Source organism: Tinamus guttatus, unplaced genomic scaffold (assembly GCF_059628265.1).
Source record: "Tinamus guttatus ecotype Peru unplaced genomic scaffold, ASM5962826v1 Tinamus_guttatus_pri_ptg000649l, whole genome shotgun sequence".
Classification (NCBI taxonomy): domain Eukaryota; kingdom Metazoa; phylum Chordata; class Aves; order Tinamiformes; family Tinamidae; genus Tinamus; species Tinamus guttatus.
Genome location: NW_028289183.1, coordinates 4,093,350 through 4,119,637, shown reverse-complemented (window position 1 = coordinate 4,119,637; position 26,288 = coordinate 4,093,350). Strand labels below are relative to the sequence as shown.

Below are 26,288 nucleotides of genomic sequence, written 5' to 3'. Positions count from 1 at the left end.
GGTGACCTGCGCCAAGGTCTGGATCCTGCCCCAGGGCCAGATCCTGACCCCTGCGCTGGAGCCGTCAACCAGTCCAGACCCTCCATCCTCCTCCTTGCACCTCCTGCATCCCTCTCCCTCCTGCCTCCATCCATCCCTGTTTTGGGAGCATCCTCCCTGCTCCAAAGCCCTGGGATGCTGGTGGCAGGGGGGGTGCTGGGAGCACGTCAGGTATTTATTAATCCAAGGAACAGCCGGCTCCATCCCTGCCGCCTCTGCAGCGGTTGCTCTTCACGAACCGCTGGGGTTGGACCCCTTGTTTCCCGGCGGCAGGGGGGAATCTGCTCCTGGAGCCGGATCCGGCCTTCCGGGCCTGGAACCTCTTCCACATCCCTCCTACAGCCCGGGCTGCATTCCGGCTGCTCCGTCCTGCATCCGTCCCCATCCTGCATCCGTCCCCATCCTGCATCCTCCTCCCCTCCTGCCTCCTCCGGGCCGGGCAGGACCTGCACAGCCCCAGGGCAGGGACCCTCCAGAAGCAGAGTCGGGCACCGGGAACGGTTCATATATTTATTCATAAGCCAAGTTATCAATAAAAAAAGTTCCATACTAAAAGGCCTTTACATAGAGTTTGCTGTTCATAAAACCTTTGTGTTTTTAATCCTTTTTTCTTTTTTTTTTTTTATTTTTTTGCCTTTTTTTTGTTTGCTTTTTTTTTGCCTTTTTTTTTTCCTTTTTATTTATTTTTTAGTGTTTACACTGGAAAAGCCCCCCCGCCGTGCCGGCCCTGTACACATTTACAGGCAGGGCGAGGGCGGCGCGGGGCCGGGCCGGGCGGGCCAGCGCCGCGGGGGCCCGGGCCCCTATGTACAGAGTCCCCCGCTGTCCTCGTCCCAGCCAGGCTGGGGGCAACAGTGCACTGAAACGGAAACGCCCCCCGCCCCCCGCCCCGCTTTATTATTATTATTATTATTTATCCACGGCGCCCCCCCCCCCCACCCACCACCCCGCTGCGGCGCCTCTCCCCTCCGGCGCCCCCGAGGAAATACAATATTTACACGCAAAATAAATAGAACAACACACCTGATTTCTGCGTTACCTGCCGGCAAACAGTCCGAGGTACTAGGGAAATTATGGCTTGTCGGAGCCGCGCCGGGGCCCCCGCGTTGCATAAGGGCCGGGGGGGCGGCGGGGTCCCCGGCGCGGGGCCGCGGGCGCCGCGGTCAGCACAGCACGGGGACGCCCTCGGCGGTGACCAGGCGGCCCGTGGTGGGGTCGTAGGTGCCCGCCAGGTAGTAGAGGTCCTGCCGGTCCTGGTACTTCTTGCTGCGGGTCATCTGCTCGTAGTGCTCCCGTCCCACCACCTGGCACTTGTGGGAGATGGTCTGCACGTCGTTCTCGTCCTCGTGGCACGACTGGTACAGCGCGTTCTGCAAGGACGGGCGGGCGCGCGGGGTCACGGCGCCGTCCCCGCGCGCGCGCGCCCCGGCCCCGCGCCGCCACGCACCTTGCCGTCGCTCTGCCGCTTGCCCAGCTTGGTCTCCTCGGGGTGGTAGAACCACTTGACCTTCACCACCATGTTGCTGCCCCAGGACTCCCACATGCTCTCGATGCGGCCGATGTAGGGCAGGTTGGGGCGGCCGGCCGAGAGGAAGACGGCGCAGTCGCCGACGCGCAGCGTCTCCTTGCCCCGCACGATGGCCTTGTAGAACAGCTTCCGCGCCTTGCCCTTCATGCCCCGCCGCTGCAGGCAGCACGCGGGCGCGCGGTCAGCGCCGGGCCCCGCGTCCCCCCGCAGCGCCGGGCCGCGTGTCCCCCCCGCGCACCGCGCACACCGCTCACTGCACCCTGCGCTGCGGGTGCTGCACGCCGTGCCCTGCGGTGCTGTGCCCTCCTTCCCGGAGCAGCTAAGCCCCACGCACGCAGGCGCTGTGCCCAGGGCACCCAGGCACCAAGGTGCAGTGCCCTGTGCACCTCAGTGCCATCCCCTTTGCACACCCAGGTGCTGTCCTCCCCTCCTGCAGCCAGGCACCGTGCAATCAGCAGCCTTGCCCGGGGCACCCAAGCACCAAGGTGCCACGCGCTTTGCAGGCAAGTGCCATGTCCTGTGCACCTTGGTGCCCCTACGCACCCTGGTACTGCCCTGAGCACCGTGATACCGTGTGACATGCACCGCAGTGCTGTGCCCTGGGCAGTCACTGCCCTGTGCAGCCACTGCAATGCCCTGTACACGCAGTGCCATGCCCTGCGCACCCTGGTACTGCCCTGTGCACGCTGGTACCATGTGCCATGCACCGCAGTGCTGCACCCTGTGCAGTTGGTGCCCTGTGCAGCCACTGCAATGCCCTGTGCCCTGTGCATGCAGAGCTGTGCCCTGTGTAGCCAGTGCTGTGCCCTGGCAGTAAGTGCAATGCCCTGTGCACCGAGTGCGGTGCCCTGTGCACCCAGTGCGGTGCCCTGTGCACCCAATGCTGTGCCCTGTGCAGCCGGCGCCGCGCTCCGTCCTCTCCTTGCTCAGCCCGTGCCCGCGCCGGGCAGCGGGGGCCGGGGCCGGGCTGGCCGTACCTGCGTGGGGTTCCCCGACCACCTCCAGAGCTGGCGCGCGGGCAGGAAGGCGGAGATCTTTGGCCGGTTTTCCACCGAGGGCAGGCGCTGCCGCCGGGAGAACTCTTTGGCTTTGGAGAAGCTGAGGGCCTCCTTGCGCTTGAGCTTGGCCTTGGGGCCGGCGGCGGCGGCCTTGGGGAGGAAGCAGCGCTGCGGGGCGCTGCTCTTGGAGCGCAGGGCGTCCGGCTGCGCCAGCAGCGCCGGCACCGGGTGCGAGAGGCAAGTCTGGAGCAGCAGCGTGGAGTCCTCGTCCTCGGAGCTGTAGGACGAGTCCTCGTTGTCCGAGGAGCAGAGGCTGGACGTGGAGATGGAGCCGGAGCTGGAGGAGGTGGAAGAGCCCGAGGAAGAGGAGGAAACCGAGAGGCGGGTCATAAAGCGCGAGGGCACGTCGGCGCCCAGCCCGCCCGCCTCCTCGTCCTCGTCCATGTCCGAGTAGGAGCTGTGGCAGTCACTGTCGCAGTTCAGGGTGAACTCGGCCTGGCCCGAGTACTTCCGCAGCGCCAGCCCCATGGGCAGCTGGTGCACGGGCGCCCGCCCCTTCCTATCCTTGCCCGCCAGGGCCGAATGGGCATAGCCGTGGCTGGCCAGGGGCCGCTCCAGCTTGGCCCCAAAGTCCTTCTCACCCAGCAGCAGGGCCTTGCAGTTCTTGTTCTTGGGGGACGTCACCCCTTCGTGGTCCAGCTTCACCAGGTACTCACTGCCTGCTTTTCTCCGGCCGCCTTTGCCCATTTCTGCCTCCAGCCGTTCGGCCTTCTTGGAGCGCAGGAGTTTCTGGGCAGCTGGCAGCACGAGCCCAGCCCCGGCCCCGAAGGACGCGTAGGAGCTGGCGATGCGGCTGAAGGAGTCGGCCCCGAAGCCGTTGCCGAAGACGGGGGCGGCGACGTGGTGGTGCACGGGGAAAAGCGCCTCCTTGGCCCGCAGCTTCTTGGCGCTGCCGTTGACCTGGAAGAGGTTCTGCAGCACGGCCGTGCCCTTGCTCGCCGCCCGCCGCTTCGTCTGCGCCACCGCCGACCAGCTGAGCAGCGGCCCCGCGCGCCGCGCCGCCAGCGGCTCCCCCAGCGCCGGCGCCCGGCCGCCCGGCAGCGCCTCCGCTCCTTTCCCTGCGGAGAGCGGCGTCAGCGAGGCCGCGCGGAGGGACCCCCGCGCTGCCCTCCGCGCCCCTCTGCATCCCTCGCTCCAGCTCCGTCCCTGTGGGCCTTCCTCCTCTTCATCCCCACCCCTGCATCCTTGCCTCCGTCCCTATCCTGATCTCCAGCCCAATCTCTAGCAGCCCGATCTCCACTCCCAACCCTGCTCCCTGCGTCTCCATCCCCATCCCTGCACCCTCAGCTTCATCTCCATCCCTGCATCCCTCTCGCCATCTGCATCCCTGTGAGCTTTCCTCATGCCTATACCCTTCCTCATGCCTATACCCTTAGTTCCATCCCCATCCCTGCATCTCTACACCTATCCATGCTCCCTTCCCCGCATGCTGACACCTCTCTCCCTTGAATCTCCTCCCTGTCCCTGCATCCTTGCCTCCAGCCCTATCCTGCTCTCCAGCCCAGTCTCCACTCCCAGCCCTGCTCCCTGTGTCTCCATCCCCATCCCTGCATCTCTCTCGTCATCCGCATCCCTGTGAGCCTTCCTCATGCCTATACCCTTCCTCACGCCTATACCCTTAGTTCCATCCCCATTCCTGCATCCCTACACCATGCTCCCTTCCCCGCATGCTGACACCTCTCTCCCTTGAATCTCCTCCCTGTCCCTGCATCCTTGCCTCCAGCCCTATCCTGCTCTCCAGCCCAGTCTCCACTCCCAGCCCTGCTCCCCTATCTCTCCATCCCCATCCCCGCATCCCTCTCGCCATCTGCATCCCTGTGAGCCTTCCTCATGCCTATACCCTTCCTCATGCCTATACCCTTCCTCATGCCTATACCCTTCCTCATGTCTATACCCTTAGATTCATCCCCATCCCTGCATCCCTACACCTATCCATGCTCCCTTCCCTGCATGCTGGCACCTCTCTCCCTTGAATCTCCTCCCTGTCCCTGCATCCCTGAATCCCTCTCCATCCCCATCCTGCCCTGGCATCCCGGGACCCCCCGGCACGCCGGCGCCAGCCCCCCTGCACCTACCGCTCCTCTCCTTGCCGGCCGCCTTCTTCCCGCAGCCCTTGGGGCCGGCGGGGCCGTCGCGCCGCTCCAGGCAGAGCGCGGGGGGCAGCTCGGCGGGGCCGCCCGCGTCGCCGCACGCCCGCCGGCTGCGCCGGCACGAGCTGGACACCAGCAGCGCCGGGGACGGCTCGGTGCCTGCGGGCAGAGCGCGGCGTCACGGCGGGCGGCGCGGCCCCGCGCCCGCCCCCGGCCCCCCGCACACTCACACTGGATCTTGAAGTCGGGCGGCAGCAGGCGGATGTTGGACACGGCGATGTGCCCCGTGTCGCCGTCGTCGAACTCCACCAGCACGGCCTCGGCGTCCTCCTCCTCCTCCTCGTCGCTGGAGGAGCCTGCGGGAGGGCCACGGCGGCGGGGTCGGCGGGGGACGGGCACCGGGGTCCCCGCGGCGCCCGGCCCCGCTCGTCTCCTCACCTCGCACCACGTTGCCCGGGTAGAGGCACCGCGACTTCTGGCTCCAGTAGGCGCAGACGCGCGTGCCGGGCGGCAAACTGCGCCGCGACTGCGGCCGCACGTCCAGCACCTGGAGGGTGGGAGGGAGTCAGGGCTGCATCGCCCCCGGGTCAGGGCCTGCATCATCCCCAGCTCCCGGGCTGCATCTCTAGAGGCTCTGGGGCTGCATTGCCCCCAGCTCGAGGGCTGCATCATCACCCTCGGTGCAGGGGCTGCGCCTCCCCATCGCGGGTTGCATCGCTCTGGGCTCTGGGGCTGCATTGCCCCAGCTTAGGGGCTGCATCACTCCCAGTTCAGAGGCTGCATCGGTGCAGGCTCAGAGGCTGCATCACCCACCGGGTGCCACCACCACCACACTCACTGCCTCCTGCAGCAGCTGCTCCTGCGAGTAGATGCGCTGCCGGTTGCCCCTCTCACCCTCGATGACGATGCTGTAGCTGCGAGAGGGCAGAAAAGGGCTCAGCGCCCAGCAGGGCACCCAGCACCCGCCGCCACCGCCGGTGCCCGTCCCTGCTTACATGTCCGGCGGCTGGATGGTGCGGACGCTGCCGGCGTAGAGCAGACTGTCCTCCTTGGGGATGAGGATGTGCAGCCCGTCGCGCAGATCCTCCTTCTGGATGGCGCAGGCGTGCGGCAGCGGCGAGCGGCGCCCGAGGCCGCCCCCCTCCTCCTCCTCCTCCGAGAAGCTGCTGTTGTCGTCGAAGTCGAAGTCGTCCTCCACGGTGAAGCTCTCCAGCAGTTTGCTGACCGCCCGCCCCTTGCACTGCGGGCGCAGCCGCGTCAGGACAGTCGGCCCTGGGGGACACGCACCCGCCACAGGGGACATGCACCCACCCTGGGGGGGACATGAACCAGCCGCAAGGGACACACGCTGGCCCCAAGGGACATGTACCAGCCCCAGGGCACACACACCAGCCCCAGGAGACAGGCACCCGCACCGGGGGCACATGCATTGGCCCCAAGGGACATGCGCCAGCCCCAGGGAATATGCGCTGGCCTCAGGGGACATTTATTAGCCGCAGGGGACATGCACCAGACCGGGGTCACATGCACCAGCCCCGGGGCGCACACCCCATCCCCTCACCTGCTTGCCCGTCACCTTGCTCTTCACCTTGGCCAGCTTCTTGCCCTTGCCCAGGATGGTCTTGGCGCTCCGGGGCGACAGCGCGAGCGAGAGCGCCCCGTTCTTCCGCTGCGGGGACGGGGGGTCAGAGCCGGCGGCCCCGTCCCCGCGGCCCCGTCCCCGGCGCCCGCGTGCGCTCACCCGCAGCGCCGACTGCAGCGCTTTGCTCTTGCGCGTGGCCTTCTTGAGCCGCTCGCTGGCCAGGCGGGCGCTGTCGTCCCGCGCGCCGAAGTGCCGGGGCTCGGCGCCGCCGAAGAGGCTGCTGCTGGGTGCCGCGGCGCCGGGGCCGCCCGGGGCCGCCGGCCGCAGGCTCTCCTTGGGCTTCGCCTTCAGCTTCTTCTTGGCGCCGTCCTCGCCGGCGCCCGCCTTCCTCCGCGCCGGCACCTTCTCCAACTTGCCGGCCCCCGGCTTCACTGGCCGCCGCTTGATCTTGACTTCGCCCTCGGGGCTGCCGAGGCGGCAGGGCCCTGTGGGAGGGACGCGGGGCTCAAGCCGAGGACCCCGGGGCAGATCCTGGCCCTTTCCCACGTGCCCCCGTGCTGTCCCCGGCATGCAGCCCCGTGCCATCCCCATCCTTTGTATCGCTGTGCAGTCCCCATCCTGTGTATCCCTATGCCACCCCTGGCACGCATCCCTGCAACATTCCTGCCCCATATATCCCTGCACTGCTCCTGTCCCGTGCAGCCCTGCACAATCCCATGGATCTGCACACTGTTCCCATCCCACGCATCCCCATGGAGTCCCCAGGGCACAGCCCTGCACCGTCCCCATCCCACGCAGCCCTGCACCCCGTGGATCGCCATGCTGTCCCCTGCATGCACGTCCACGCTGCATCCCTGTCTCGTCCCTGTCACGCGTGCCCTGCAGCGCCGGCCCGTTACCTAGCAGTCCCTGCCTTTCCTTCTTCTTCTTGGCCTTCTCGTTGGCCTCCATCTTCACCACGGAGGAGGGCGAGGGCCCCAGCACGGCCAGGGGCACGGCGGGCAGCAGCGCCAGGCCCGGCTCATCATCATCATCGTCGTCACCATCCTCGCTGTCCGTGTCCCCGTCGTGCTCGTCTGCGGGGACAGCAGCAGCACTGAGCACCCCGAGGCCGCTCCGCAGGGAAGCTCCCCGCGGGATCACGGCTCCGCGCGGCCCCGCTCCTCTTGCCTTTAAACCCCGGCGGCTCCCGGTGTCCGGGCTCCGGCGGCGGGTACTTCCCGGCTCCCTTGGTGCTCTTGGTGCGCGACAGCTTCTTCTGGATGCGGCTGCCGGCGCCGGGCTCTTTCCGTCGGAAGGGGCCGATGCCGGCGGGGAGCCCTTTGCTCTTGGCCTTCTGCTTGAGCTGCGGGAGCGCGTGAGCGGCGGCACAGCCCCGCGCGGCGCAGCCCCCGGCGCGCGCGGCACTCACCGGCGAGCTCGGCGCGCCGCCGAACGCCTCCGCCGCCAGCTTGCTCCTCTTGCGCTTGGGCTCGGGCTCGGCGCGCAGCTCGGCGCACAGCAGCGACAGGCTGCTCTTCACGGCCCTGGCGAGCAGGCGAGCGCGGCGTGGGCACGGCGAGCGCGCGGCCGCCCCCCTCCCCGCGGCCTCCCCGCGCTCGCTAATGTTTGGTGACATAAAACCCGGAGATTAATTTTTTTTTTCCTTTCCCCCTGTCTTAATTGAAGGCACCATTTAGTGCAGATTTAACTGTTATTACCAAATCATGGGGCCTGCTGCCGCGCGCGCACACGCGCCCCGGCCGTGTTTGGACTAGCTCGCAGGATTTATGCAAATGGGCCTGTCGGGAGAGGCAATTTGTAGCGGAGAAGGACAATTATACAGGGCCCGGGAGTGTGAAAACGACTGCGCCGGGCGGCTAATGGATAATAATAAAGCGCCAGCAGCAATGAACACCACTGCAGCGTGACCAATGACTTTATACCGCGCAGATAAAGGGGCTTTTATGCAACGCTGCTCCCGCCTCGGCACGGGGGGGCGGCCGGAGCGCGGAGCCTCCCCGGGGCCGGGGGCAGCGACGCTCCGAGGGGCTCCGCGCACCGGCCCCGCGGCGGCACCGGTGCTGCTCCCCGCTGGCACCGGCTCACGGGGCCCTCCCGGCCCGCGCGGCGCCCCGGGCACTCACTTGACTTTGCGGCTGTCGCCCTTGCTCAGGGTGCTGGAGTGTTTGCGCTTCCTCGGCCGCCCCGGGCCCCGCCGCGCGGGGCTCCGCGAGCTCTCGTCGCGCCTGCGGTGACGGTCAACGTGAGAGTCATCCGGGCGCACGCGCGCACCCACGCCGAACCCCAGTCAGGCGGGCTGAGACCGGCCTCAACTCATTACATAGGTGACTGCCGCTGCCGCCTCCCCTGGGGGCTCCCCCTGCCACCCGGCGCCGTTCCGGGGACGGGGACGTACTCGTGGTCATGCCGCCTCTGCAGCTTCACCAGCTCGCGCTGCTTCTCCTTGTAGCGCCGCTGCAGCTCGGCCAGGCGCATGCGCACCTCCACCTCCTGCGTGTTGAGCTGCTCCATGGCCGCTTTGAGGGGACAGACCTGCGGCGGGACACGAGGAGGCGGCTCGCAGCGCCCGCGGCCGCCGCTGCCACCCGGCCGCAGCGCCCGCCCCGCACTCACGGCCTTGGCCTTGGGCGTCCAGGTGTACTTGCGGCGCGGCACGCGGGCGCGCGGCGGCGGCGACGCGGGCAGCGGGCTCAGCGCGGGCGGGCTGCCCTCCCGCCCCGCCGCCTCCACCAGCGACCAGGCGGCCGCCACCGTGGCCAGGTTCTGCAGGTTGAAGGCCAGCAGCTCCTCGTCCTCGTCCTCGCCTGCCGGAGACGGGGGTCAGCGGGGCCGCCGGCGCCCTCAGCCTGGCCCGGCGAGCGGGCGCCCTCCCTGCGGCACCATGCAGGGCTGTGCAGGGGGTGTGCGGGGCTGCAGAGCACCTATGGGTGCTGGGGGCACAGGGTGCTGCATGCACGGGGCTGCAGAGCGCCTGTGGGTGCTGGAGGCACAGGGTGCTGCATGCACGGGGCTGCAGAGCACCTACGGGTGTTGGGGGCACAGGGTGCTGCATGCATGGGGCTGCAGAGCACCCATGGGTGCTGGGGGCACAGGGTGCTGCATGCATGGGGCTGCAGAGCGCCTGTGGGTGCTGGGGGCACAGGGTGCTGCATGCACGGGGCTGCAGAGCGCCTATGGGTGCTGGGGGCACAGGGTGCTGCATGCATGGGGCTGCAGAGCACCCATGGGTGCTGGAGGCACAGGGTGCTGCATGCACGGGGCTGCAGAGCACCTACGGGTGTTGGGGGCACAGGGTGCTGCATGCACGGGGCTGCAGAGCACCCACGGATGCTGCAGAGCGCTCATGGGTGCTGGGGGCACAGGGTGCTGCATGCACGGGGCTGCAGAGCACCCACAGATACTGGGGGCACAGGCTGCTGCGGAGCACCCATGGGTGCTGGGGCACAGGCTGCTGCATGCACGGGGCTGCAGGGCACCCACGGGTGCTGGGGGCACAGGCTGCTGCTGGGTTGGCAGCCGCGGTGACGTCCCGATGAGCCACACACCCCTGCACGGGCCCCGCAGCGCCCGGCCACGCGGCAGAGCCTGGGGTGGCGCCAGCCTCCCTCCCCCCGCAGCCGCAGCCGGGATTCCCTGGGGAAGCCGAGCGGAGCCGGAGGGAATCCCGGCGCCTGCCGGGAGCCAGCGCTGGAGCGGAGCCCCGGAGCCGCCCCGCGGGCTGCGCGCGGCCGCCTCGGGCACTGCCGCTGCGCTAGGAACACAGAGCCTCCCCCGCAGCACGCACTGCACCGCGCTGCACTGCACTGCACTGCGCTGCACGGCCCCGCCGCTACGTGTGCACGGCCCTGCGTCACCGCTGCATGCACTGCCCTGCGGCTGCATGTGCATTGCATGAGCCCTGTGCTGCACACGCTGCACTGCACGGCCCTGCTGCTACGTGTGCAGGGCACTGCTCTTCTGTTTTACGCACTGCACTGCACTGCTGCTACTGCACACTGCAGTCCTGCCAGTGCGCACGCTGCATCAGCACCCACTAGGACGCATGCACTGCACAGTGCCTACAGTGCACATACTGCACCAGACCACCCCTGCACTGCATGCACGACACTGCACAACCCTGCTGCAATGCATGCGCTGCACTGCACAGCCCGCTGCAGTGCACAGCCCCCGTGCTGCAGCCCCCATACCCGAGCCCTGCAGCCCCCGCGCGCTCCCGGCAGCGCTCACCTTGCAGGGCCCGGTCGCAGCGGCGCCGCCGCAGCTCCAGCTCGGCCAGCTCGCTGAGCAGGGCGATGCCGGGCAGCCCGGGCGAGGGCGGCGCGGGGGGCGGCGCGGCGGGCGAGCCCAGCACGGGCAGCTCGCCCAGGTCGATGCCCGCGGCGATGAGCGCGTCCAGCCCGCCGGGCGCCCGCGCCAGCCCGGGGCCTTCCTCGTCCTCCTCCTCCTCGTCGTCGTCCTCGTCGCAGCTGCCCTCCAGCCCCGAGCCTTCGCTCTCGCCCTCCTCCTCTTCGTCGCCGCCGGCGGAGCCTGGCGGGGAGGGCGCCGCCGCGGGCACCGGGCCCTGCGGCTCCTCCGGGCACGGAGCCGCGTCCAGGCGCAGCCCGAAGGGCCCCGGCGGCTCCTCCGCGGGGCCGGGCGTCCCCGGCGGCGCCAGCGCCGGGGGCAGCAGGAGGTGGTGGCGGTGCAGGAGGGCGCCGGGGCCGTCCGGCGCGGCCCCCTCGGGGGGCAGCTCGCAGGCGCCGTCGCAGCGCGCCGGCTCCGCGGGGCCGAACGTGCGGGACTGCTCGGGCTCGGCCGCCGGCGAGAGCGCTTGCATAGTGTCGGGGTCGGCGGGCTCGGCCGAGTGCGCGTCGGGCGCCAGCGGCGACGAGAAGCCCATGCCGGCCGCGGGGTAGCTGTAGCCCGGCGGCAGGTCTGCGGGGACGCGCCGGGGCTCAGCGACGGGAGCCCCGCGCCGCCCGGGCCGGCCTGCATCCCCCACGCTGCAGCCCAGCACCCTGGTCCCGTCCTGCATCCCCCACGCTGCAGCCCAGCACCCTGATCCTGTCCTGCATCCCTCGCGCTGCAGCCCAGCACCCTGTACCCAGCCTGCATCCCCCACGCTGCAGCCCAGCACCCTGGTCCCGTCCTGCATCCCTCCCGCTGCAGCCCAGCACCTGCTCCCATCCTGCATACCTCATGCTGCAGCCCAGCACCCTGATCCTGTCCTGCATCCCCCCACGCTGCAGCCCAGCACCCTGGTCCCGTCCTGCATCCCTCCTGCTGCAGCCCAGCACCTGCTCCCATCCTGCATCCCTCATGCTGCAGCCCAGCACCCTGCTCCCATCCTGCATCCCCCCACGCTGCAGCCCAGCACCCTGTTCCCGTCCTGCATCACCTTGTGCTGCAGCTCAGCACCCCGATCCTGTCCTGCATCCTGCACTGGGGCTGATCTCAGCACCCCATTCGTGTCCTGCACCCCAGTATGGTGCTACAAGCTGGCTCCCCCAATCCCATCCTGTATCCCACTCTGGCACTGCAGCCTGGCACCCCATTCCCATCCTGTATCCCGTACCAATGCTGCAGCTAGGCATTCTGTTCCCATACAGCATCCCATTCCCGCACTGCACCCTGCTCCAGCGCTGCCTCCTGGCACCCTGCTCCAGTGCTGCACCCCATTCCTGCACTGCATCCCAGGGCCCCAACCCCACTCTGCATCCCGGGTGCAGCATTCCTGGGGTGCATCCCAGTGCCCACGCTGCATCCCGCTGCCCGCAAGGCGGGTGCACAGCTCCATGCGCCCGTGCCGGGGTCCTACCTGGCTCCAGGGACTTGGGGTAGTCGCGGGGCGGCTGCCCCTCGGCGCGCTTGTCCTCGGCCTCGCCGCCCTTGCTCTGCGCGGGGACGGGGCTGGCGGCGGGCGAGCGGGGCGCCACGGCGGAGCTGGCGGCGGGGCACACGGGTAAAGTGCAGGGGGCCGCGGGGAGGCTCACGGGACACTTGGCCGGGTGCCGCAGGGCCGGCGAGTGGCAGCAGGGCGACAGCTTGGGGGGCGCGGGGGCCGCCGAGGACAGGCCCTTGCCCGGGGGGTTTAAGGCAACTGCTTTGTGGGGGGCCTTGAGGGGCTTCTCGGCACCGGCCTCCTCCAGCTCCAGGGGCGGCTCCTCCGGCTTCCGCTGCGAGGGGACACGGAGATGGGATTGGGCCGGCCCCACAGCTCGGCCTGGCCCCACGGCCCCGCTCTGCTTGGCAAAGCGCTGCCCCACAGTCCCACCGCAGCCCCACGGCTCCCGTCCCAGCCCCACAGCTCCCACTGCAGCCCCACACACACATCCCGGTTCCACATCACCCACCCCAGTCCCACCATCAGCCCCACATCCCAGCCTTATATCCCAGTCCCACAGCTCTCACCCCAGCCCCACAGCTCTGCCTCGCAGCCGCCCACCACAAACACACATCCTGGCCCCGTATCTCCCATCGCAGCCCCCCCCCAGCCCCACATCCCAGCCCTGCAGCTCTCGTTGCCGCTCTGCGCTGGTCCATCGCCCCGGCCCCGCATCCCAGCCCTGCATCTCCCACCGCAGCCCCGAAGCAGCCCCGAACCCCCATGCAGCGGTACCTGTGCATGCGCCTGGCGCTGCAGCTCCAGCGCCTGGGCCGCACGCTGCTGCTGCTGCTGCTGCAGGGCGTAGAGCTCCTGCTGCCGCAGGAACTGCGAGCGGGGGTACACGGGCAGCTGCCCCGCGTGCTGCAGGTGGGCGCCGGGGCCCCGGCCCGGGTACATGGGCGGCCACAGCGACGCCTGGTCCATCACGTCGGCTGCCGGCGGGGGGGGTCAGCCGGGGACACGGCCGCGGTGCCCCCTGCGCCGCCCGCGGGGACCCAGCCCTGCACCCCGGCCCACAGCAGCGCCTGGGGGGACCCCCGAACCTGCACTACAGCCCCACAGCAACAGCCATGGGGACCCCCATCCACCACTTCTGCATCCCCATGGACCCCCAGAGCCTGCACCCCCAGCCCACAGCAGCAGCCAGCAGGACGCCCCCCTCCTGCCCACATCCCCCAGCCCCACACAGCAGCCACAGGGAGCCCCCCAACCTGCATCTCCTGCCACCAAAAGCCCCCTTAGGGACCCCCAGCTCCCGCTCACAGCCCCATGCAGACCCCTCAGGGACCCGCAGCTCCCACTCCTGCATCCCCAGCCCCATGTAACCCCGTAAGGATCCCCAAATCCATCCCGCAGCCCCCAGCCCCCTGTAACACCTGTAGGGACCCCCATCTCCCACCTCTGTATCCCCAGCCCCATGTAGCCCCGCAAGGATCCCCAAATCTCTCCCGCAGCCCCCAGCCCCCTGTAACACCCGCAGGGACCCCCAGCTCCCACTCCTGCACCCCTAACCCCATGTAGACCCACAAGGATCCCCAAATCCCTCCCGCAGCCCCCAGCTCCCTGTAACAATCACAAGGACCCCCATCTCCCACCTCTGTATCCCCAGACCCCCGTAATCGGCACCTCCCGCCACCAACAGCCCCCTCAGGGACCCGCTGCAGCCCCCAGCCCCACGCAGGCTCCGTCCTCACCCAGCGTGTGGGGGGTGCCGTGGGCAGGGGGCTCGGTGGGCAGGATGACGAGCTGGGCGGGAGGGTCCTGGGACAGGGGGAACACGGACTGCATGGTGCTGGGCATGGAGGCGGCGAAGCCGGGCGGCAGGTTCTGGTGCAGCGCGGGGTGGCCGATGCCTGCGGGGCGGCGGGGCGGTGAGCGGGGCCGGCGCGGGCGGCGCGGGGCGCCCGGCGCGGCACCCACCGTACGAGTGTCCCCCCATCCAGATGGAGGGGCTGCGCGTGCGGGGCAGCCAGTGCGTGTGCGCCGCGTGCGCGTGCGCCGCCGCGTCGGCGCCGAGCTGGCCCGCCTGCAGCGAGGAGCCCCCGGCGATCATGAGGTGCGGGGGCAGCTCCCCCGGGCAGCCGCTCGACGGGTGCATGCGGGCGAACTCCACCAGCTCCTTGTTCTCCCTGCGAGGCGGGCACGGAGAGTGGGAACGGGGGCCGGGTCAAGGTGCTCCGCGTCCCGAAGGGCCACCGTGATGGAGGGATGCGGGACGGAGGATACGGGATGTGAGTTGTGGGATGGGGGAGGTAGGTTGTGGGATGCTGGACACAGGGAGGGGGTGCAGAATGTGGGATGCAGATCATGGGATACAAGGCGAGGGATGCAGGATGCAGGGCAAAGGATGGGAGACGTGTTATAGGGAATGCAAGATGGGGGATGCTGGATTGGGAACGCGGGCTGCAGGATGGGAATGCAGCATGGGGGATGCAACATACAAGATGGGAGGCACAGGATGCAGAATGGGGAACATGCGAAGCAGGATGGCGAATGAGGGATGGGAGACACGGGATGGAGGGGATGCACGATGCACAGACATGGGAGCCACGTCTTTGCTCTGCCCACGTCCCCAGGCCGTCCCATGCCAGGCGCCGCAGCGCTGCCGACGGCACCGGACGCCAGGGCCCCCAGCCCGCGGTGCCCCCGCCGCCCCTTACTGCAGCAGCAGCTCGCGGCCGGCCAGCCCCAGGCGCTCCTCGCAGAGCCGGCTCCGCTCCTCCTCCGCGTCCAGGTCGATGACGTGCATGGGCCGCGCCGTGCCCGCTGCGCGACACGGACACCGGGGCTCAGCGCGGCCCCCGCGGCCCCGTGCCCGTCCCCGCGGCCGCCTCCTCCTACCTTTGATGCCCACGGGTGCCCGGCCCTGCCGCGCGGAGCCGCTGCCGTAGGAGGGCTCGGGCCGGCTCAGCGTGTCCTTCTGGCGCGCCACGGCCACGGCGATGCCCACGGGCGGCTGCCGCACTTCGCCCTCGCCGGCGCCCAGCTCGTGCTCGCGGCTGCGCGCGCAGTCCGGGCGCTCCAGCTCCGGCTGCCCCTTGCCCGCCGGCGGGAACTTGGCGTCCTGGTGGGCGCAGCTGCCCTTGAGGCCGCCCAGCCCCACGAACGGCGCCTTCTGGCCCACGATAAGTGCTTGGTTGCTGTATTTGAGAAGGTTCTTCATGGCCGACACCTCGTCCGGGGGGGTCGGCATGTCCTGGCTCAGCACCGAGCCCTGAGTCATCAATGCAGCCTGCTGCAAACTCGTGCTGAAGGGGTCCAGGTAGGAGCCCTTGCGCTCCTCCGCCATGGCCATGGGGGGGCCCTGGCCCTGCACGCCCCAGGGGGGCAGCGGGTGCCCGCCGTAGCCCAGCGCGTTGAGCTCCAGCGCCTTGCGCTTGGCCTCGGCGCCGCCGCCGGGCTCCGCGTCGTGCTGCTGGTGCCGGATCCGCGCCACCTTCTGCGCCGGGGCCTCCTTGGGGCCCTTCTCCAAAGTGCAGCAGGACGGGCCCAGCTTGGCGCCCAGCGGGTCCGGCGGGGCGGCCCGCGAGCAGTCGGGTGCCGGCGGCGGCTCGAAGTAGCCGCTCTTCTCCAAGGCGCCCTTGGGCGTGTGGCCGAGCCCGGCGAAGGGGGTCTCGGCGCCACCGCCGCCGAGGTACTCGAGGCCCTTGATGCGGGCGGCGGGACCGGGGGGCCCCCACTCGAGGCGCCGCTCGGCCTTGCCCTCGGCCTTGAGCGGGTGCTGGAAGTAGGCGGGGGGCTCGGCGCCCGCCTCGCCGTGCCGCTCGGCGCCCTCGGCGCGCTCCAGCGCGCAGCTCTCGGCCGCCACCTGGAAGGGCCGGCTCTTGTCGGCCAGGTGGCCCACGGAGGGCACGAGGGTGGCCCCGCTGAGCTTGAGCTCGCGGGCGCCCTTGTCGGCCAGCGGGCAGAGCACGTCGGGACCGGCGCGCAGCGGCAGGCACGGGAAGGAGCCGGCGGCGGCGGCGAGCGGCGGCGGCGCGGCGGGCAGGCTGGCGGGCACCGCGTAGGCCGCCGCGTGCGGCAGCACCGGCCGCCGCTGCTCCAGGCACTCGCCGTAGGGCTGCGGCGCCTCGTGGGCGCCCGGCTCGCCGCGCGCCGCCTCCTTGGCGCAGCGGCCGCCCGCGTGCCGCGCGCAGCTGGGCAGCGCCGCCTTGCCCGCCTCGCCGGCCAGCGCCTTGGCGCCCAGCACGCACGAGGGCAGGTGCTTGGGGCGGCCGTCGCAGGCGCCGCGCGCCGCCGCGCCGCTCTCCTTGCAGTGGCCCTCGGGCGGCACGGGCAGCACCGCCTTGTGCCGCTCCTTGGCCTCGTCGTCGGGCGCGCGCTGCTCCCTGGGCTCCCCCTTGCCCGCCTTGTCCTTGCCCGCCAGGAAACGCTCGTAGTCCTTGGGCGTCTTGGGCAGGGGCCCGGCGGCCTCGCGCTCCCGGCTGCACGAGCCGATGGGGTGGCCGGGGGCGGCGCGGGCGATGCTGGGGAAGTTGTGGTTGGCGGAGAGCAGCGTGGGCTGGGCCGGCAGGTTGCGCAGGTAGAAGTTATCTGCGGGGCACAGAGGTGGGTGAGGCTCCCGTGGCCCCAAGCTGCTCCCGGAGAGCCCACCTGGGCCACACCGAGCCCACCTGGGCAATGGTGAGCCCACATGGACCACAACGAGCCCCTGGCTGCAGCCCAGCCCTGGTGCAGCAAGGACCCTGTTGCAAACCCCATACCCCCGGGTGCAAAGCCAAGCCCAGGGCTCAGCTGCAGCCAAGGACACCCCTGGACTCGGTGGCAGCAGGGAGCATCCCAGGGCTTGGCATGGCTTGCGACATCCCGGGATTTGGCCACGGCTTGGGAAACCCCAGAGCTCAGGTACAGCTGGGGCCACCCCAGGGCTCAGTAGGGTTTTGGGCACCCTGGAACTTGCCCATGGCTTAGGATGCTCCAAAGGAAGATGCCAAGGAGTCACCAAGGGGCTTGGACGCAGCGGGGCCCCCCAGGATCACCCAGGGCCTGGCCCCCCGCGCGCTGCCCGGCTCCGGCTCGGATCAAAGGCTCCGCTTGGAAGGCGTCGCGGCGCCCTGGGCCGCGGCCACGGCGGCGGCGTCAGCTCCCCGCTAACGAGGGGAGGCGCGCGGGGACGGCCAGCCCTAATTAGCTCCGTCTCCCACCCAAACAATGTTCCCTATTAAGCGCCCGCCACAATATTGTGAAAAGCGACAGCGGCGGCGGCTGGGCCAGGCGCCCACGACCCCGGGGGCTGCGGGGCCTCGCGGGGGGCCGGCACCTGCAGCGCAGCAGGACCGTGTACCCCGGTACCTGCCTTTCTGGCTCTCGTAGAAGCGGTGCTGGCTGTAGAGGACGTTGCTGTTCCCGTGGTGGTCCAGGTGGCTCATGGGCAGGAAGGTGGAGGCCAAGCTCCCGGAGAAGCGCGGGTAGCCCGGAGCTGCAGGCGGGATGGGTTACAGGGGCTCGCGTGCATGCTGGCACGCTTGCACGTGTGTGCACGGGCATGCACAAGCACACACAGATGTGCATGAGCATACACAGGTGTGCACAGACATGCACGAGCACACACGGATGTGCACGAGCACACATGGGTGTGCACAAGCACACACAGATGTGCACGAGCATACACGGGTGTGCACAGGCATGCACAAGCAGGCACAGATGTGCACGAGCACACACAGATGTGCACGAGCACACACGTATGTGCACAGACGTGCACGAGCACCCACGGATGTGCACGAGCACACATGGGTGTGCACAAGCACACACAGATGTGCACGAGCATACACGGGTGTGCACAGGCATGCACAAGCAGGCACAGATGTGCACGAGCACACACAGGTGTGCACAGGCATGCACAGATGCGCACGCGCATGCATGGGTGCATGCAGCGGTGCATGGGCCCTTTGGTTCCCTGCACGCCTGCTGCCCGGCCAGGGCACTTCCGAGCCCCAGCGCGCTGCACCGGGACAGGCTCCGGCTGCAAGCGCCTTCCCTCCCCGCTCGCCAGCGGAGCCCCGTGCGCTCGCGGCGGCGGCCACGCGGCCTCGTCAGTGGCGCTGGGACGGGCTGCCCGGTGGCGGCGGCGCCGGCGGAGCCGCGCGCGCTGCCCGGCCGCCCCCCCGCGCGCCGCGCAGGCCTCCGCGCGCCGCCAGCCAACTGGCAGCCTGACAAACTACCAGCTGGGCCGGCTGCCAGGGCCCCGTGCCAGCAGCACCTCGCCGCGCTCCTTAACTCTGCGCGGCCCTCGCTGCCGGCCCCGCGCAGGTGGGGACGGCGGGGACAGGGGCCGCGGGGACGCCGGCAGCCCGCGGCAGGACCCAGCTGCAGCCATCCCGGCCCCCTTCCCTTGATCTGCCTGGGATCCCAATGGCCAGGGCAGGTGCCTTGAAGGGGTACCCATCCCAGGCACCCTCACGGGTGTCACCCATGACGTGAGTTGGCTCAGTCTCAGCAGAGGACCGAGGGTGCAGCAGGGATGCTGAGCGTCACCAGCCACCCTCAGTGCAGCTCGGTGCCCTCCGCCAGATCCCTGTTCCCAGGGGCTGAGCCTTAGTCACAGGGTGCTCCAGGGGCTGATGGCAGCAGCAGGAACCCGGCACCACGGCCACGCTGCGAGCCCGCCCGCGCAGAGCCCCGGCCGCGGCGCTCGCTTACCTTCGTGGGAGTGCGAGAACCAGAGCTGCGAGGTGCCGGAGTGCGGCCCGCGGAAGGCCGGCTCCGGGGGGGACGCGGCGGGGCCCGACGGGTGGCTGGGCGCCCCCGAGCCCAGGCTGCTCGTCAGGAAGCTTCCCATGAAGGAGGAGGCGGGCGAGTTCCCCATCAGTCCGCTCCCTGCTGAGGGCACGAGGGCACAGAGTCAGCGCGGGGCCGGGACGGGGCCCGCGGCCTCCCGGCACCCCCCGGGCGCTTGCACGCGGACGCGCGCTCACCGTGCACGCTCCCCGTGCACGCACGCTCCCCCCTTGTGCATGCAGCCCCGGTGCACAGGTGCCCTTCAAGGGGGCACGTGCCACCCCGCTGTGACCCTGCACCAGGGCATCGTGCACGGCCGCGAGAGGCTGGGTGAGCGCGCGGGGCTGTCAGCACCACTGCTCTGCACCGTGCGAGCCACGAGCCACTTGCTGGGGCCACCCCACTCCGTGCCCTGGCACCGGGGGGGATCTCAGGGATGCCCGGAGCAGCCGCACGCACCGGAGAGCTCTTGCTTGCGTGCACGCGCGCAAGGAGGGCAGCACCGCGCGGCCGGCAGCGAGCGGCAGCGGTGGCAGCGAGGGCCGCGCTCCCCGTGCCGGTCCCCAGCCTGGAGGCGAGGGGCTGGGCGGGCCGGGGAGGGGAGGCCGAGCTGTGAGATCATGTTGGAAATATCGGAGCCGGTAGCCAAAGGGCGGGCGGGCCGGGCCGGGGCCGCGGGGGAGCGCTGGCCGCCCCGCGCCGCTTGGCCCCGCTCCGCGCGCGCATGTGTTTGCCGACGTGGGCTGGCGGGGCCGCGGCATCCCGCGCTCCTCCCGGCCTGGCCGCCCGCCCGCGCCCGGGGAGGAAGTGATGCTTGCTCTCTAAGCCGGCCCACGCTCCCCGGCTAATCCCTCCGGGATGCCTCTGGGATGAGTGTCGGGGATGTGGTTACAGGCAGCTCGCTCCTTCCTGTACCCGCCGGCCAGGGGCCGGGCCCGGGCACGGGGAGCGTGGGCCGGGAACGCCGCACCCCGACCCGCCGCGGGAACCAGACCCGGGATCCGGCCACGGGATCTGGCCGCGGCATCTCCCCCTGGCAAAGCAGTGCGGGCAGCGGGATGCGGCGCGGGATGCGGCGGCGCAGCCCCACCACCCACGAGCGCCGACCCGACGCGCGCGGCCCCATCGCCCCGGGATGCCCCGAGCGCGCGGAGCCGCGGCCGCCCCTGCACCGCGGGGCCGGCGCTGGGAACGGGGCTGGGCGGCAGGAGCTCGACAGGAAGCCGAGGTTTCCAGAAGGAGCCTTTTCTGGAAGCTGTGAAACAGGCTGTAAAAAAAAAAAAAAAAAAAAAAAAAAGGGGGGAAAAAGGGAAGGGGAAGCGCGCGGGGCGGCGCGGAGCTGGCGCGCAGCAGCCCGGCTGCGCTGGCCGGGCCCCAGGCCCCGGCTCTCACACTCTCCCCTACATATCCGACCCGCTGACTCACGCCCACTGGCACGGCCGGCTCCCCAGGCGCGCGCCGGCCGCGCCGTTCCCACCCCGCCTCGCACGCGCGCCGCACGCACGCTGGGCCCAGCCGCTGCAGCGCGGGCAGCTGGGCACTGCCTGGCACGGCACGGTGCAGCATGGCACTGCCTGGCACGGCATGGCATGGCACAGTGCAGCATGGCGATGCATGGCACGGCATGGCATGGCACGGTGCAGCATGGCACTGCATGGCACGGCACAGGGCAGTGGGGTACTGCCTGGCACAGCATGGCACGGCATGGTGCAGCATGGCATGGCATAGTGCAACATGGCACTGCCTGGCACGGCATGACACGGAGTAGTGCAGCATGGCATGGCATAGTGCAACACGGCATGGCACACTGCAGCATGGCACTGCATGGCACGGCATAGTGCAACATGGCACTGCCTGGCACGGCACAGGGCAGCGAGGCACTGCCTGGCACGGCACAGGGCACGGCACGGTGCAGCATGGCACGGCATAGCGCAACATGGCATGGCACACTGCAGCATGGCACTGCATGCCACGGTGCAGCTTGGCACGGCATGGCACAGCACAGCGCAGCCCATGCAAAGGGGAACAGCCCCGGGGAGCGCCAGGAGCCGCCTTCCCACAGCCCCGCGGGCTCCGCTCTCCCACGGCGCTGCATCCTGCAGGGGAGGCTTCCCGCACTCCCACGGTGAGCGCTTCCGAGAGTGCCCGGCCCGGCAGCGCTTCCAGGGCTCCCGTGGCCCCGCACCGGCCCCCGTGGGCAGCGTCAGCCCGGGAACTCCCTGGCCGGGCTCCCCGTGCCCCCGGCCGGGGCCGTGACTCAGCTCCCGGCTCGGCAGAAATTCCCCCGCGGCGGGAGCCAGGGGCGCGGGAAGGGTCACCGGAGCCGCCGGGTGCGGATGCGATCCCGCCCCCCTGGGCTGCGGTTTTGGGAGCTCCATGGGGTTTTCCAGCCAGGCCGTCCCTGCCCACGGCCAATGCCGGGGCCACATCCAGCACCTGGGATCCGGCGGGGCCAGATCCCAGGAGATTCTGAATCGCGCCCAGATTCCCCTGGCCCGGAGCAGGACCTTGCGGTGAATCCCCTGGTCACACAGGGGAAACTGAGGCGGGGGCCATCAGGAAAGGGTTAACGGGAAAGCGCACGGCCATAATCCTGCAGGCGGGAATGGGGAAGCGTGAGGCCTTTTGCCTCAGCAGGGCCGGCCTCAATCCCAGCCGGAGCCACTGGGGCAATGAGCGCGCCGGGTCTTGGCGGGCCGGAGCACGGGGCCGCGCGGTCCCTGGGGTGCCCGGCGGCTGGGAAGCGCTCCGGCAACATCTGCGCGCTCCAGAGCAGCTTTCCAGGCCCGGAGCCGGGAAGGGGGCGCGCGGCGGAGAGCCAGCGCTGCCGGGAAAGGGAGGGGGCGGCCGGAGCCGCCCTCGGCGGGAAGGGCGCGCGGGGCTGCACGTGGGGACGGCGCCCCGGGCACGCGCCCGGCGGGCACCCGCGCTGCCGTCCCCCAAAACTGGGGCCGTTTCCTCCGCTGGGGCCCGGCGGGCGCTGCGGGGCACCGCGCCGTGCGCGGGTAGGGTTACGGCGCGGCTATTTCGGGGCTGGAACATTCCTCGCGGGGCCGGGGCCGCGCACGCAGCCGCGAGTTGCACGCTGGGAGGGCGGCAGCGCGCAGGCCTTGCACGCGCGGGGCTTGCACGCGCGCTCGAGGCACTCCCAGCAGGATGTGCCACCCATTGCCCGTGCATGCGGTGCACACACACACAAACACACACGGGGTTTGCACACTCAGCGCGTGCACGCCCTGGGGTTGCACACGCAGTGCATGCGCACGTGGTGTGCACGGAGCCAGGGCTTGCACACGCAGCCCGAGGCCCGCGCACCCGGCTGCACGGGATGTGCAAGCACTCGGGACATGCATCCTCGGTCAGGGCACCCCGCTGCCCCCGGGTGCACACACACTGTGCACGGTCACATCCTGCTGCCGGTGCTGACCGGAGCAAGCGGCGCAGCGACGCAAGCAGCATGGAAGGAAGCAGCCAGGAGCGCCCTGCGGGACAGGCCGCTTTCAGGAAGCGCCGCCCGCGCTGTTCCCACCACCCCGTGCGCGGGGCGTATCCAGGATCCCCTCCGGATCGCTGGGACCGACACCGGGGCCAGCACCCCCCCTTGGCTTGGAGCCCCCCGGCCGATCTGGCCGCGCAGCCTCCCTTGGGGCAGCCCGGAGCCAAACGCCAGGGTGGCTGCGGCTCTTCCCGGATCCCGCTCTCCCCGTGCGCAGCAGGATGCGTGGGGAGAGCGGGTGTCCCCATGGCCCTGCTCTCCCTGCCTCAGTTTCCTCTGGCCCCACACGGGGCAGCTTCACAGACTGGCGAATCCAGTGGACGCTCCCGCGGGTTTTGCACCAGCAAGGAAAGAAGAAAACTACGGAGCGCGGAGACGGCCAAGGCCCGGCCAGTCCCAAGGATGCCCAACGCTGCCTCGAGCACGGCCAACGCTGGAAAAAGGCACAGTTAACCCCCCAACTGATTGCCCTGCCCGGGCCGTGGGCACCCAGCCCGGCAGCTGCACCGTGCGGGGGAGGCAGCGCGGAGCCCGCGCGGCCCCACAGGAACCGCGGGAGCCGCCGCTTCCGCGCAGGGGCATCGCCGCGTGCCCGCCCTGCCACGGCCCCTTTAAATATTTGGCAAATAAGAAATAAGTGCGATATAATTTCCTCGGCGTTATAATTTAAGATTAATCCATATTGTTATGGCACTAAATAAATGCTGTAATATCGAAGCGCGGTTCAAATTAGCTTGACGGAGTGCCAGCAGCACAATTAAAACGTTATCCGGCGGGTAATCACGAGCGCAGCGCTCCGCACTAAGTGCCACTTGCAATCTGTCGCCTCGCCGCACAGGGCGGGCCGCGGAGCGGGGCCGCGGGCGGCCACGGGGCGAGCCGGGAGCGCGGCACGGCGCGGCACGGCGCGGCACGGCGCGGCACGGCACGGCGCTCCCCTCGCCGCGCGGGGCCGAACCCGCGCCGGGCCGCGCCGCTCCCGCGGGGCGGGCGCCGCTCCGTGCCCATCTGGTTCACTTTACGGAGCGGATAAAGAAGAACTCCAGGAATGAGATTATTGGGTGAGTGTTTATTTACCCGGCGGGCGAGAGGGGCGGACGGCTGCGAAGCCTCCAAGGGCCCGTGCTGCCCGCGCCAACTCCTGCTCCCACGCGGCCCCGGGACCCCCGTGTCGGCCCATGGCAGAGCCGGGCACCCACCCCATCCGTGGCAGCACAGATCCACACAGATCCCACCCGGCACCAAGGAGCAGCTGACACCACCGCAGCGCAACTCGCCCGGATCTGGATTTTGGCGCACGCTGCCTCCCCCCCGCCCGCACAAGTGTCGCTAATGAGGAGGGGACGAGTTAATCGCAGGATCTGTTCTAACTTTGACACCTACTTTTGCACTGGCGCCACGGAGCAGGACGCAGCCGAGGCCGAGCGGCTGCAGCCGCGGGAAATCAGAGCCACGAGCGCGGAGAGCCCACGAGGCCCCAGCTGTTTCGCCCCCGTCCCTGCCACACTCACACCGGAATAAAAACCGCGATGCTTTGCCTGCTCCCAGCCTGGAATTTAATCCCTGGGGACAGCTGCAGGGATTCAGGCTGGAGCAGGAGGGAGCAGCCGCGCGGGATCAGGGCCGGTGGCTCCCTGCACCCCTCCGCACCCCAGCAAACCCGAACGGTCACAACTAGCAGCCCAGAGTGCTCTGAACCACACAGGAGCCTAAAAAACGTCAGGACAACAAAAATTTAGGCCCTGTGCGAAAGTATTGGGTTCACAGAACCCATCTGTCAAAGTTTACTGCTCCTCCTGCCCGAGGAGGCCCTGGCAGCGTGCGGGACCCACAAGCACAAGGGCCAAAGCTGCATCCCAGCACACCCGGGGCTTCGGCATCGCCCTGGACTGGGAGCTCCAGGAAAAGCAGAGACGACCACAACGGACAGGGACCGGGCACTGGGACCGCTGAAGCCCCACGCTGACTCGCGCAGCCACTTACGGCCCTGCTGCCAGAAACGGCTGCGAACGGCGCGTTTGTTTGCAATAACCGCGCGGCCCTGAGTTATGGCTTTAATAAAATAAAACTAAACATTTTTATCTCCCTTTTTGCAGCGCTACCTCCGAGCGCTCGGCGAGGGCTCCTGGGAGCTGTAGTCCGCGGAGCCGCTCCGGGCAGCGGCCCGGGAGCGCCCTGGGAGCCGCAGCCGCCCCGCGGGTATTTACCCACCGCGGGTGTTAACGGGGCCGCGCTCCCGCGGCGGGGCTGCCCCGAGCCACGGCTGAGCCAGGAGCTCCGAACGACGGGGCCGCCCGGAGCGAGCGCGGCCGCCGCTCCGGGATAATTTTATGAGCTCCGGCAGCGCTGGCCGCGGCGCGGGAGGCTCCGTGCGCGGCTCGCCGGGAGCGTCTGCGCCTCCGCGGGCCCTGCCAAAGTGCCGAATATTTTTAGCTCTTGCTGTTGTTGGGTTTGGCCTTTTTTTTAAAGGGAGAGAAAAAAAAAAGAAAAAAAAAAAACGAGTTTCTGCCGGGGTATTTTTAGCCGGATCCTTGTTATTTTAGCAGCCTCCTTTGCGCTCGGGCTCGCATGTGTCGCCCAGGCCCCGCGGGCGGAGGGGCCGCACCGGGGGTGGCAGCGCGGGGAGCCCCGTGGAGCAGCCGCGAAAGCGGAGAAAACACCCCGGAAAAAAAAAAAAAAAAAAAAAAACCCGCACCGGGCGCCGGGCCGAGCCCTCCCGCCGAACGCGGCCCGAGCCCCGGCGGCCGCCGCCGCCCGCGCGGCTCGCGGCGCTCCCGGGCCCCGGCGCTCCGAGCGCGGCACAAAGCGAAACCGCGGCCGCGACGGGCCCGATCCGGCGCCGCCTCCCCCCAGCCCCCCCGGCCCGGCTGGGCGCAGGCAGCCGCCCCCCCAGCCCCCCCGCCGCCGCCGGCGGCCCGGCCGTGCCCCCCGCCCTAATCCACGCACTAATTGTAATCCCATTAAAGCAGATATAATTTTATTAGTATTCACAGCTCATCAAGGCGGCGACGAGAACCGGGGCGGCCGCGGTGCGAACGGCGAGAGAAAAAAAGCAGCGCGGAGCGGGAGCCGGCGCCGCCGCGGGCTCGATCCCGGGGCTCGGCGGCACCGGGAGCGCTGCCCGCTCCGCGCTGCGCGACCCCGCTTTCCCCGTGCACCGTCCTCCGGTGTACCCTAACCCGAGCGCCGTGCACCGCGCTCCGTGCACCGCCCCGGCCCCGTAGACAAAGCGGCGGCCCGGGCGGGGGGCGGCCCCGGGCGGGCTGGCGGCGGCAGCCGCTAAGGCGAGTGCATGCGCCGCGACCCATTCGCACCCTCACACTTCGGCGCTTTATTTAGCCGCGGCAGCACCGGGCGCCCCGATCCGCCGCTCCGGCCGCGCATAACGGCGCCCTTGTCGGGCACGAAGCGCCGCCCGGCCCGGCCTCGCGCCGCGCCGGCTCCGTCCCGCGCCGCGGATCCCCGTTCGGCTGCCGCTCCCGACCCCGTCCCCGCTGACCTGTGTGCGCGGCCATGGAGAGCGGCGCCGGGAAGTACTTGGCGGCCTGGAAGTGTCCGGGGGGCTGCGCGGCGCCGCGCCCCGCGCCCGCCCGCTGGCTCAGCCCGCCGCGCTCGGGCAGCAGCCGCGGCGGCGGCGGCGCGAAGTCGCGACCGTCCATGGCGGGCGCGGGGCGGGCGGGCCGCGCTCAGCGCCGCGGCGGGCCGCGCTCGGCGGCGGGCGGCGCTCCGCGCCGGGGCTCCCGGCTCATCCTCCGCTCCTGGGCACAAGGGAGAGAAAAGCAGAGCGTGAGCGCGCGGCTGGGCCCCCCCGCGAGCCCCCGCCGCTCCTCCCTTTATTTTATTTTTATTCCCCCCCCCCCCCCGCCTTTCCCCCCCACCGCGCTCCCGGTTCCGCCTGCTCCCCCGCTG

General features: G+C 70.2%; 1 protein-coding gene across 1 annotated transcript; it reads right to left on the bottom strand.

Annotated features, from left to right (window-relative positions):
* Positions 1–700: 700 nt before the first annotated feature.
* Positions 701–26,038, bottom strand: BAHCC1 (BAH domain and coiled-coil containing 1). Its single transcript, XM_088536017.1, has 27 exons — positions 25,879–26,038; positions 18,806–18,985; positions 17,463–17,585; positions 15,008–16,699; positions 14,827–14,932; positions 14,087–14,295; positions 13,861–14,019; positions 12,899–13,098; positions 12,098–12,455; positions 10,528–11,214; positions 8,914–9,104; positions 8,696–8,832; positions 8,424–8,525; positions 7,709–7,823; positions 7,468–7,642; positions 7,197–7,373; positions 6,457–6,782; positions 6,277–6,384; positions 5,711–5,955; positions 5,554–5,629; positions 5,154–5,262; positions 4,946–5,071; positions 4,701–4,874; positions 2,545–3,683; positions 1,487–1,723; positions 1,079–1,409; positions 701–898 (listed from the first exon to the last, which is right to left on the bottom strand). The coding sequence occupies exons 1-26, from the start codon at positions 26,036–26,038 to the stop codon at positions 1,203–1,205; spliced, it is 7,518 nt and encodes a 2,505-aa protein (XP_088392143.1). The 3' UTR covers positions 701–898; positions 1,079–1,202.
* Positions 26,039–26,288: the final 250 nt, after the last annotated feature.